General features: G+C 36.6%; 1 protein-coding gene across 1 annotated transcript in view; it reads left to right on the top strand.

Annotated features, from left to right (window-relative positions):
* DLG2 (discs large MAGUK scaffold protein 2) overlaps positions 1–13731 on the top strand; it is a 1542336-nt gene that overhangs the window by 564334 nt on the left and 964271 nt on the right. Inside the window, exon 3 of the mRNA XM_044668933.1 lies at positions 871–924. Within this exon, the coding sequence (XP_044524868.1) occupies positions 871–924 (54 nt within the window). The remainder of the gene's footprint in view (positions 1–870; positions 925–13731) is intronic.

Here is a 13731-nt window from a genome sequence, read left to right as displayed (position 1 = left end):
GACAGAGAGTGAGAGAGAGAAAGGAGAGGAAGACAGACAGACAGACAGACAGACAGAGAGTGAGAGAAAGGAGAGGGAGACAGACAGACAGAGAGTGAGAGAGAGAAAGGAGAGGAAGACAGACAGACAGACAGACAGACAGAGAGTGAGAGAAAGGAGAGGGAGACAGACAGACAGAGAGTGAGAGAGAGAAAGGAGAGGAAGACAGACAGACAGACAGACAGACAGAGAGTGAGAGAAAGGAGAGGGAGACAGACAGACAGAGAGTGAGAGAGAGAAAGGAGAGGGAGACAGACAGACAGACAGAGAGACAGACAGAGGGACGAGGGAGGAACTAAGTTGTATACTTGTTGAGGACATAAAGATCAGGTAGCTGCAAAGATGGTCTCTGCATGTGTGGCAGATGCTAAAGCTCAAGCTGTTGACAATTGTAAAAGGTAAAGATGTCATAAAACAAAATGATCCATTAAGTGACTAGTGAAAATATTTCTTGTTAAGCACACATCTTTTAAAGGGCAGCAATGCTGGAGCTAAAAGATGAAGTTTTGCAAATATCAGACATGGTTTAATTATGCCCATTTCCCTGTCATTTGCATTTTCTGCTGCAAAACTGTTATTGTGAGGGGGGGAGAAATGTCAACAATGTTACCTCTTATTCAAATTCTCAGAATGGCTCTCTTCCAAAAGAGCACAAATCTCAGAGGATGTGAAAAGACTGCAGAATTGAGGGGAAATTCACAGAAGAGTATTATTTCTCATTCTCATGGCATTGTATTTTAAATGTGGTAGAGAAGAAATGTGAGCAACTTAGCCTTTGTTTGGAATAGAAGATTCAGTATTTTAAGTGTTTTCTTTTTCCCCCTTTTTTAGGCCAGCCCTGCTCCTATTATTGTCAACACAGATACTTTGGATACTATTCCTTATGTGAGTATATTTTTTCTTTTGATTTATCAACAATTGGAGAATAAACAATCTTATGATTGTGCAGTGTGTGTATGTATATTTTGCTTTCTACAGCTTTTCATCTCATAAAATGCTTTCAAAAATTAATTTTGGCCATGTCTTTTAATATTTGCTAAATCCATGGTTAGCTATGTAAAATACCTCCCCTGAAAACATCTTCATTGTTTCTTTCACTGCAATGAAGTTTTTCCCTGGAGATGCTAAAAACACCTCCACCCTCTTTAATGGTATTTTAGGAGGTGGAAGTGAGGAGGGTTGCCTTAGAGATGGGCAGCTAGCTGGTAGAGTGGGTAGAGCACTGGGCTTAGAATCAGGAATCATCTTCATGAGTTCAAATCTGACCTCAGTCACCTGCTAGCTGTGCAAGTTACTGAACCCATTTTGCCTTGGTTTCCTCATCCATAGCTAGAGGAAGAAATGGCAAAACAGCATCAATATCTCTGCTAAGAAAACCCCAAATGGGTTCAGAAAGAGTCAGACATGACTGAAACAACTGAACATAAAAACAAGATCACTTGTGTGAAGTGTGGAATAGAGATGTAGGGTTATGCCTAGGCAAGAGCTAGCAAGTTACTTTAACTAGAGCACAGAATATGTGGGAGGGGGTGAGGAAATGAAACTGTAAAGGCACATCGATATATAATGTGATGAGCTTTAAATGCCAGCTCAGGGATTGTATGGTTGCTTCTCTAGTTTCTTCTATAGGCAATAGCAAACCATTGGAGATATTTGAATAGGGAACTGACCTGCTCATCTGTGTTTTGGCAATCTCAGTTTGGCTGCTGTGTGGAGGATGGATTGAGGAATGGGAAAGCCAGAAGCAAGAACTCTGACATTCTACTTTATGATAAAAAAAATTCTTGCCCTAATAACTGTCCTGTTGCCTCCTTCCTCTTGAAGTTGTTGACCTATCCTTATCCTTCTCTGTTCTCCAGGAAGATCATCTCTCTTCCCTCATTCCACATTTCCAACATGCTTCTCCCTGTTTGTTACTATTCTTGTTGTTCAGTCATTTTCAGTCATTTCTGACCCTTCATGAACCCATTTGGGTTTTTCTTGGCAAAGATATTGGAGTGGTTTGCTTTTTCCTTCTCTAGCTCATCTGAAAGATGAGGAAACTGAGGCAAACTGACTGTATCATATAGCTAGTAAGTGCCTGAGGCCAGATGTAACTCAGGAAGATGAGTATTCTGACCCCAGGCCACTATCCACTGCACAACCTAACTGTCCCACTCTCCTCCCTAAACCCTCTTAAGGAATATTATTCACACAGATGCCAAACCATTCACCATTTTGTATAGATCCAATCTTTTCACCATCTTCCTTAAAAATTTTATTGATGATTCCTTATTTATATATAAAATGAGAATTTCATGTCTTAGAATATAAGGTGCCCCATGATTTCTCTTCAGCTTAACTTTATAATATCATTTCACACTATTTTCCTTCAGCCACTCTATGATTCTACCAACTGAGCCACCAGCTGAGACTTCTCCCTGCTTTCACCCACCTTCCTTGTATTATTTACACAGCAGCTGTCCCCTCTTCTGGGAAAACCCATCCTCCTACATGTCCCCCTATCAAAGGCTTCAAGGCTCAATTCATTCACCTCCTTCCCCATGAAGCTTACCTTGATTTTCCCTAGATGAAAATGATTTCTTCCACTCAAGATTTCCTTTCTTCATTTTGTCTTCTTTCAATTTATTCTTTGTTCCATCCCATTCTACTTTGTATCAGGAATTACTTTACTTCTTATATATCAACTGCTTATTCCTCCATTAAATTGTAAGCATTTAGATGACAGGATGTGTTATATTTCCTCATTTTATCCAATATCTAATACAAGACCTTGTGCACAATCAGAGATTATACAATTTCATGGAATGGTTTGGGAGATGGTTCATTGGGCATGATATTGTGTACCAGGGAAGAATAAATAAAGTCATTAGCTTCTTCAGTGAGAGAACACTCAATAAGCATCATTTTTACCTTTCCCTTTCTTCCTCTTCTCTTCCCTCCCTCTTTTCTTCCTCAATTCCCTCTCCTACCTTTTCTTTTTATTCCCTCTTCCTCTCTCCCCTTTTAATGACATACTCTTTCTCCTTTGTTTATTTTTCTCCAACATTCTCCCTCCCTCTCCATTCTTTTCTCCTACATTCTTCCAAAATCTCATGCCTGCCTCTTTTCTTACATCTCTTTCCCTTTCCTTTTGTACCTAGGAAAGAAGGTGACCTCATATACTAATATGGCCTTGGGTGATAGAAAACATGTCACAGGGTCCCTGACCCCCTTTTAGGCAAACCGTGAGCCAATGTGTCCTAAATCATTCTTGTCCCAATTCCCAGGCATATATTAGCAAAGTTAGCCAATCTTGTTCTGGCAATGTAAGGAATATAGAGCAGAGGGATAATTCTTTGAGCAAAAACTTAACTTTTAAGCAGTATCAATTTAGACCCCAAATCTCTCAGGTGTCAAGCTCATGCTGTTTTACAGAGAAAATACCAATAGAAATGACGGAAATTTTCCATAATTGCTAACCTGAAACTTGAGCCAATCAACTAGTCAAAAGAATTGTTTTGGGGTGGGTTTTACATATATATATATGTTTGTTTGTTTTTCCTGAAAGTTTCTTTTACCTGAAAGTAAACATTTAGGAAGATCAAATGTAAGAAGATCATTTAAAGTTGTTTTCTTTTCCCTCATATTTTCTTGTATTTCATAAAAATCTGGTATTTGTACTTGAATATTTTGGTCATAAAATTGGGAAAAATATTTAAATTCTTCCTGTGTACTTTCCTAAATACAGATCATATATTTTTCAGCTGTTTTGAAATGAATCTGTATACAGTAGACTCTGTATACTCAGGAATATTACACTGATGGATTCAAGGTCTTTGGTTTATGTTCATTAAACTCATTTAAGTTCATCAAATCATTTATGTTCACTAGTTTGTGATGTAGAGTACAGAATCTGGGATTAGAACAAAGGAGATTTAGATTCGAATCCTGCCCCTGATATTTAGCTTTGTGATCAAGAACAAATCATTCAACCTCTAGGTCTTTATTATTATCACCATTTTACATGTTCGAAAATTGAAGCCAAAAGAGATTAAATTATTTTCTCAGTGTCACACAACAAGTAATGGAGCCAAGATTAGATCCCTACTCTTGAGATTTTTCTATGCCATGTTATTGAAAAGAGGCATAAAGACTTGTTTTACACCTACCTTAATCACTTAAAACCTGATAAATATAAACTATGGTCTGATAATTCTGGTGAGACTTCTGATTTGTCAGACATGGTTTTAGGAGCTTTGTATAAAATAAAAGAAATAATTGTGCATGTCCTCAAAGAACTTATATTCTTTTGGGAGGAACAGCATGAAAACATAATTAAATAAAAAGAATATACCTAGTAAAGATCAATTAATTCAGGTGTTGGGGAAGAGGATTTTAGAAACTGGGGAGAATCGTAGTAGGCTTCATCAAGGAGTTAATATTTGATCTGAGTTTTGAATGAAGCAAGGATGGTATAAGGCAGAATTAAGGAGTGAGTGAATTCCAGACATTAAGGACAGCCTGTTCAAAGATATGGAAGCAGAAGATGAATGGCTGTATACATAAAGCACAAAGGAGAACAATGTGGCTAGGATAGAGTGTATAAAGGACAATATTTCAGCTACCCAAACACTGGAAAAATATTGCTGGACTTAAAGTCCTGCTTCAGATATTTCCTAGCTGTGTAACCCTATGTTGGTCATTGAGCTTCTGTGGGCTTTGTTTTATTTTTTAATAAAATGAAGATCATAATAGCACCTATGTTACAGAATTGATGTGAAATTCAAATGAGATAACCTATGTAAAGTATTTTGCAAATTTTAAAACCTGTAAACTTTAAGTACTTGTTATAAATGCCCTGTAACAGTGATTCCCAAAGTGGGTGCTACTGCCCCCTGGTGGGTGCTGCAGCGATCCAGAGGAGCAGTGATGGCCACAGGTGCATTTATCTTTCCTATTAATTGCTATTAAAATTTTAAAAATTTATTTCCAGGGGGCTGAGTAATATTTTTTTCTGGAAAGGGGTCAGAAGGCCAAAAAAATGTGGGAACCACTGCCCAATAATATGAAATTGTGATGGATATAGAAAGTCAACTGGTAGAAGTTGTAACATCACTGAAGCTTCTTGGGGAGGGCAGTGATATGATCATCCCTATAATTTAAGGAAATTCATTTAGCATCTTTGTGATAGATAGATTAGAAAGGGAAGAAACCACAAGGCATTGATGCGTGATTATTATAATAGTCTTTTCCAGGCATAGAAGTGATGAAGGCTATAATGAAGATGTTCATCACGTATGAGAAAAGGATGAGATAGATGCAAGTTATGCTATGGAGAAAAAAATTGATGGAACTAGAGAATTGGTTACAAATCAGAGCAAATAACAGAGAGTGACATATTTTGAACCTGGGAAACTGAAAAAATGGCACCTTCAACAAAAATTGAGAATTAAGGAAGAGGACAGAATTTTAAAGGAAAGACTATGAATTAGGGTGGTTTTGGTCCTAGTAAATAGAGGCTGCTTTAAGGATATTTAGTAAGAAATGTTCAATAAACAGGTACAGATGTATTGGAGCTCAGCAGGGCCCAATGTCTGGATGTCATCTGCATGTAGATGATGACTATACCTATGGGAATTGAAGAGATCACTAAGAAAGAACCTAGTCAGGAAAAAGAAAAGGACCCTGAGTTATATGCCCACCTGGAAGAACATGATATGGGTGTAACATAAGAAGAAGAAGGAGCAATTGAATGTCAAGAGATGAACCAGGAGAAGAAAGTTTAACAAATATTAATGTAAAAAAGAATGTCCAGGAAAGAAAGGATGATGTTCAGGACCAGAGACTTGCAGAGGGATCAAGAAGGATGACAATGGAGAAGAGGAATAATATTTGGCATTTAAGGGAAAATAACCTGATCAGAAAGTTGAGTACAGTAAATGTTGTTGTTTTTTCCAAGTTCTGTTTAATTTGATAGCAAGTTAAAATTTCAGTGATACAAGGAAGTGGCTTGATGGATAGAGTGCTAGGCCTGGAGTCACAGAGACTCATCTTCATGATTCCACATCTGATCTTAGACACTGACTATGTGACCTAGCAAGTCACTTAACTGTTTGCCTTAGTTTCCTCATCTGTAAAATGAGGGCTGGAGAAGGCAAAGGGAATCCACTCTAGTGTCTTTGCTGAGCAAACTCAAAATCAGGTTGTAAAGGTCTGATATCACTGAAAACAACTGAACAACAAAAAATCCCCATGATAAAACTAAAGCAGTCTTTTTCATATTAAAAAGTATAATCTATTATATTGATAACCTAATATTTTAATATTGCTTTTCACAAAGCATAGAACCAGAATGTCACCTCTGTTAGTGACTCACTAAGTGACCTTGGGATGATCTCTTTTAACTTTCTCAGTCTCCTTGCTCTCTGAGTGTTCTATATCTTGTTTTTCCTTCTTCATGTTCTAGTTAGCATAATTTTCAGGTCTATTTAATAGAAAAAGATTTTGAGGTCCCCTAGGGATACTTTAGTCATGTTGCATAAGAATACTTCCTCCTTTTAAAGTATTGCCTGAATGACAAAATTAACTTACAACGGAAAAGTTTCAAATAAAACTCATTAGAAGTCCATGTGTTCATTCTACCTTTTGGAAAATTTTATTTTAGAATAACATAAGTACATAATGTTTATAGCAAGAGCTCCTTGGTATACACATTTAAGTTGATTAAGGAGTGAAGGGAAATCTGAGATTCCAGAGGGATTTTATAAGTGTTTCTGACAAAGAAATAAGAAATGGATAGCTACACTTCTAGCTTGTATACAAAGCAAAATTATTGGGAATTAGTTTCTAGGATTTCAGTCATTCTAAGGTTCCAGTACGGTGTTGTACTTAAATATCCCAGTTTTCAGAGATAATAATAAAATCCACTCTTAATGAAGATCATAAAGCCTTGATAGTTTAAAAGGACCTCAGATAGGCCTGTCCTTCTAAACAATGAAGGAATCCCTTATATAAGATGTTTTTAATATTTTAAAGAATAGTAGAAATAAATATCATTAGAGTGAAGAAATTTTAGTCCAGTGACATAGGTTTTAATCCTACCTCTGACACTGATGATCTCTTTGACCTTGATCAGGTCATTTTACATCTCTTAGCCTCAGTGTCCCCATCTGTAAAATGAGTAGTTTGGACTAGATAATCTCTGGGCTTTCTTCCATCTCTGAATCTGAGATCTTATTATGCTACTACCAAGATTTAGAATGTTACTCTTTTACATTTCTTACTATCCTTTCTATCCTCTCCCTTCCCCTAAATGTTGTACAATTTCATATACTGGGCATGAATATATTCTAGGTTTTAGAAAGCTCAAAATGAGGCTGCTATCTGATATATCTTTAGTCCTGCAAAGGAGGAAAAAGATAAAATAATACCTTAAAAACCTTCTACTTCTATTTAATGCTGTATCCCTGATCAACAGACATATTTTCCCCTTGGCTGACTTTCGTGAGGTTGATAGGTAGCAGCCTCTAAATAAATCCTGTCCCTTCTCCTCCAGGAAGATAAGATTAAGTATTATATTAAACACAGACACTGCAAAAGGTGGTTCTTTTGCTCTTTTCTGTGATGCTTCAGATTTTCAGTATTTTAACCATTTTTTTAGAAATAAGCAGTGAAGAAAAATATGTAGAGGGAAAAAGGCTTTTAGAAATTTAGAGCTAGATGGAACTTTATGCAATTATTTAGTCCAGCCAGTTAATTTCAAAGATAAGGAATACAAGGTTGAGAGGGGGAGAATAACTTTCCTGACATCAGACTACAAATCAGTGGCTAAGTTGGGACTCTTGGATTTTTAGTCTCTTAAAATCAGTTCAATCATTTGCAGTCATGTCTGACTCTTCATGACCCCATTTGGAGTTTTCTTGGCAAAGACACTGGACTGGTTTGCCTTTTCCCATTCCAGGCCATTTTAAAGAGGAAGAAGGCAAACAGAGTTAAGTGACTGATAATCCATTGTCACTCAGCTAGCTAATAAGTGTCTGTGGCTAGATATGAACTCAGGTCTTCCTGACTCCAGATCTGGCATTCTATCCACTTTGACACCTATTTACCCATTAAATGACTTGCTTATTTCCTCTGCAGAAACAACTAAATGTTGAAATGGGTAAAGAGCTGGACCTGGAATCAGAAAGACTTGCATACAAATATGGTCAGGGGTGGGGGACATATAGGTGATTCAATATAAGTATTGATTCTAAGAAAAAAGGAAAGGGTTTTAAAAAATGGCCTCAGACACATAATAGCTTTATGTCCTTGGACAAGTCACCCTCTATTTGTTTCAGTAACTTTAGTTTAAAATGGGGATAAAAATGGGACCCACTTCCCTAGATTGTTCTGAGGATTAAATGAGGTAGTATTTGGAAGGTACTTGCACATAGTATATGCTTAATAAATACTTCTTCATTCTTCCTTTGCATTGATTTGAGGACAATGAATATGAAAGTGAAGAGAGACCCATAAGAAGGAAGTTAGAGCAGTAAAAATGTGGAATAAGCAAGAATTTTATTATAGAGCTAGAAAATGAGAAGTTAATCACTTTTAATGTTAGGCTATGTAATATTCGCCCTTTGTGATGAAGTTATTCCCCACCTTTTAAATGGAGAGTTTTCTCTAGGCATAGAGTAGAGAGGAAACATGTTTGTTTGTTTGTTTTAATTTTGAGGCATCTCAGCAGTGAGAGTTATGCTGTGAGATATTCTGAAAGGTGTTGATTTCCTCCCAGAGTGCTTTATGCTGAGAGATCCACATGGCATCTTTTTACTGTTTTCAAAATCATATTCACTGTAAACCACATGCATACACACCTTTATATACTTCTGCCATATTATAAGGTCCTCTTCTGTTGGACTATTCCTAGAAAGGTAGCATCACAAAGGGATGAAACAGTCTTTGACCCTTATTTTCTGTGTGACTCTGAGTTAAGACTCAAACCTCTTTTTGACTCAGTTTCCTCATCTGTAAAATAATAAGAAGAATACATACCTTCCAGGATTACTGTGAATATCAAATGATATAATTATAAGGCACTTAGCACAGTGCATGGCACACGTTATGAACTATAAATATTAGCAATGATGATGGTAGTGGTGGTAGTGATGGTGATGGCAGTGGTGGTGAAACATCCATTCATGGCTCTGTAGCACTTAATTTTGTTTATTGTACCTTGCAGACTATACAGATTATGTGAAGGATTCAAGGGAGAAGATGTAATTATCAGTGTTGGTGCCTGGGAGAAAATAGATAAATTATAGGAAATCATGTAGAAGAGCATTGAATGCAGAGTCAGATCAAATCTCCCTTCTTTTATTTCCTACTTATGTGACTGCATAAATCAATTGATCTCTTTCCTTATCTGTAAAATAGGTGATCTCTCATGTCCTTTCCATTTCCATACCTGTGCTCTTAATAATTCCAGTTTCTCAGATGCCAAAAACTCCTACTCTTCAGATTATCTTTCTTTTCTCTGCTATTGAGTTAAGAAAAAAATTTAGCATCCTTTTCTGAAATTTAATGTGCTTTCCTAATCCTGAGCAGAGCTGTCAAGGTAGGAATCAACTTAAACCTTTAGCCAGCAGAAAGGCAAGAAATGGTAGCAGAGGTACTCTTGTCACTTCCTGTAGGTATACATCTGATTCATTCTTTCCTCTCAGCATCATTTTGAAGCAAGGTTGTGAGATAGTAAACATGACCATCCTTCACCATCTGGAAACTGCCTCCCAGAAAAAGAGGTTTCAGGGTAAAAACCTTTAGAAAGAACATCTTAATTAAATCTGAGGGCATGTTCAGCTATGTTTAATAAAGGCTAAAGATGAGTGGGAAAAAAGGTAGATATCCATTTGTACTTTAGAAAGATTTCTTTTTTTCCCTTTTTTTTTTACTTAGAATATTTTTCCATGGTTACATGATTCATGATTCCCCCCTGCTCTTTCCTCCCCCTCCCAAAGCTGACAAGCAGTTCCACTGGGTTATACACGTATCATTGTTCAAAAGCTATTTCCATGTTATTCATATTTGCAGTAGAGTGATCCTTTAACATCAAAACCCTAATCACAGCCCTATCAAACTACGTGTTCGATCACATATTTTTCTAATGTATTTCTTGGACATATTTCTTTAAAATAGCTTCCTTTCTGTATGGCACCCTCAAACATAGCAGCTTCTAATTTTTAGACATTACAGAAAGGAAGCCATACTTTGGATCAACATCTGAATTTCATATTACATATACTGCTTATACATCAGTTACCACAACGTAGTACTAATGTCATAGTGGGAAAAGGATTTAACCTGCAGGCATGGGACATTTCATCACATCCTGGCTCTGTCACTTCCTGACTGTGTGTCCTTTAATAAGTCACTTAAGCTTTCTGAATCTCTTTCTTCATCCATGGAATGAGGCTATTAATCCTTAAATTTTCCTTTCCTTTCATATTTTTTTGGAGAGGGGGTGTGAGGATAGCCCTTTGTAAACTGTGAAGAACTATTTATAAATAAATATGTGAGAAATTAATCAAATGTTCACTAAAAATTAAATCAAAATACCCACTTGTAGGTTCCGTTTTTTTTTTTAATTTAAAAAAGCCCTCCTTGAACACTGAATCTGTGCACCCAAATAGGGGAAGATTATCATGAGAAAAGTGAAAACCAGAATTTGGAGAGATAGAGATTAAAGTGATAAAATAAGGAAGAGGAAGAGTAAATGACTTGTTGGTGAAGATAGGGAAAAATAAGAACAGGAAAGTCAAGCTAATTTCAAAAATTGACTTTAAAATCTTTATATTCTGTCCTGTGGTTTTAAAGTGGTTTAATCTAAGAGCCTTACATTAAAACTAGGGAACAAAAGAAGTGAAAAGAAAAAAAAACTCTAGCTTTTTTACAAAACTTCCAATACTTTATGAATGTTCAATTCATTTTATGGGCTTACCTTGACCTTTTTACATGTTGTTACATTTTTAATGACTGGCTATCTCATAGTCATTCCCAGATTGGGAATAGCAATTCAATGGATACTTTTAAAATCCTACTGTGTGGGAAAAGTAAGTAAAGTACTGTTTGTTTTGAGGAGCCAAGTATTAGGTTTAGAGACAGGAAGTTTCATCTTCTTGAGTTCAAATCTGGCCTCAGATACTAACTGTGTAACCCTGGGCAAGTCACTTAAATCTCTTTGCCTCAGTTTCCTCATATGTCAAGTGATCTAGAGAAGAAAATGGCAAACTACTCCAGTATCTTTGCCAAAAACTATCCCAAATGAGATAATTAAAAAGTCAGGCACAACTAAAAATGACCGAATAGACAATGAATAACAATCTTGATTCTTCTCTTGCTCCCCACAGAACACCACACTAACTGCAGATTCTTCTTGCTCTTAGTTTGGTTACTTCCTAGGTCCTGGGGGCACACCTGATCTCTTCTCTGTGAAGGGTCACATCTACAAGATTTTAAGTAATACTCAACTCACAGCGGTGACCCCTTCCTACTGTCACTCTTTTTTCTAGCCTTATTGATGTATGCTGTTTGAAAAAGCCTTCTGCTTGTGATCATTCTTTTCTTTTCTGCAGGATCCATGATGGGATCAGTCAGCACTGGTAGATGAGAGGTGTCTCAAGTATAGCATTTAAGAAACAAAAATCATCCTGACCAAGTAACAAAGAGTATTTACACCAGAGAATGGGAATTAATTAGCCTCAAAGGAGAGCAACCAGGATGGTGAACAGCTTAGAGTTTATAACTCAGGAAGCATGTGATAGCTGTCTTAAAGTATTTGAATGACTGTCATTTGGGAGAAAGGTTAGATTTCTTCTACTTAATTGCTACAGATATCAAACTTGGAGGAATGGAGAGTAGTAGTTCCAAAGGGGCAAGTGGATATTTAATTTGTGGAAAACATTGCTAAAAATTATGGCAACCCACAAAACAGAATGGGCTGCCTGGGGAAGCAGTAGTTCAAAGCACTGACCTTTCCAGCAAAGTCTAGGCAGTCACCCACTGGGTATGGAAAAGATGAAACTGATTTTCTCCAATCCACACTAGATGACCACTACGGTCCTTTTCATTCCAAGAATCTCTAGTCAAGTCAGCAAGCAAATGTTCAATTCCTACTATGCTATAGGCCCTTGCTGAGTGTGGGGATACAAAGTAAAGCAAAAATAAAACCAAAAAAATTCTGCTTTCAAGAATCTTATAGATTAATGAGAGAGATGCAAGCATGCAACTATGAACAAAATATATACAAGATGAATTGGAGAAGTGATAAGAATAAGGAAGATTACTAGGAAAGATGTCTTTCAGAATGTAAGTTTTTAGCTAGAATTGAAGGAAGCAAGAGAAGTCAAGAGGAGAAAGAGAATTCCAGGCTGGGGCAAAGCCAGTGGAAAGGCTTGGTGTCAGGAAATGGAGATTCTTGGGCAAACAACATCAAGGAGGCTAGTTTTACTGGATTACAGATTACCAATCACATATGACAAAGGGGAGAGAGGTGAAAGAAGTTCCAGGAAAGTAAGAAAGGGCCAAAATATGAAAGACTTTTTCAGATCATGAAGAGCTTTATAAAAATCTGTGATTCTTTGAAATACAGTATTTTAACCTTTAGGAATTTCAAAATTTAGGAAGAAAAAATAGTCTTTTCGGGGTTGGATTTATCACAGATCCAAGCAAATGAATTTCTTAGTCTTATAGTTAGAGAAACAGACACAGGAACATTATGTGATATGCATACAGAAACGAATTTGGAGGTGGCATGTTCTAATCACTGAGTCTTTACCAACTACATTCACAGAATGTCAGAACTGAAAAGGATAATAGGATCAGATGCAGAGTAGGAAGAGATATTAAAGTTCCTCTAAATCATTCCTCTCACTTTAGAGGAAATTGAGGGACTCAAATTATTCAGTTATTTTCAATCATGTTTGACTATTCTACTGGAATGGTTTGTGATTTCCTTCTCCAGCTCATTTTACAGATGAGGAAACTGAGACAATTAGGATTAAGTGACTTGCTCAGTGTCACATAGCCTATTAAGTGTCTGAAGCCAGATTTGAACTCAAGAAGATGAGCTTTCCTCACCCAACACTCCATCCACTGTACCACCTAGCGGTCCAGTTGAGTCACAAAAGAAGTTTTATAAACTAGCCAAGCTTATTCAGGAAATAAATGGGAGAGTCAGCACTTGAACTTAGGTCTTCTGATTCTAAATCTATAATATTTTAATTTTCTTTTCTTTTATATCATATTTTAGTATTCACTTGCTTTCTCTCCCTCCTCTCCTGGATTGTTTCTTGGAAAGTTTCCCTAATTATTTGTACCTTCAAATTGTTTGCTTGAAATTTTTAAGGTATCCCTGGGGAACTTTTTATTAGGCACCTATGACAGCACTCAAGGGCCTTTTTGATGTTTTTAATTGTTCCAAAGGAAGTATAGTTCATGCCTAAAGAACAGATCTTAGGGTGTCTGTAGTTTGATTATCCCACTTTCTAAGCATTGAATGGTGTTTAGCCAGAAATGTTTTGTGTTGAAATGCAGGTGCCTGAGACTACAAGAATAACAATCTCTTGTGTTAGAAACTTGTTCCTCACGGGAAAAAATAGAAGTCGTGGAATAATATATCAAGAAAACCAAAATTAGATGCCAAAAAAAGAACGAGTAGATAAATGCCCA

This window comes from Gracilinanus agilis, chromosome 3, assembly GCF_016433145.1.
Source record: "Gracilinanus agilis isolate LMUSP501 chromosome 3, AgileGrace, whole genome shotgun sequence".
Lineage (NCBI taxonomy): Eukaryota > Metazoa > Chordata > Mammalia > Didelphimorphia > Didelphidae > Gracilinanus > Gracilinanus agilis.
The sequence above is the reverse complement of the archived record's forward strand: the minus strand, read 5'-3'. Positions and strand labels throughout refer to the sequence as shown.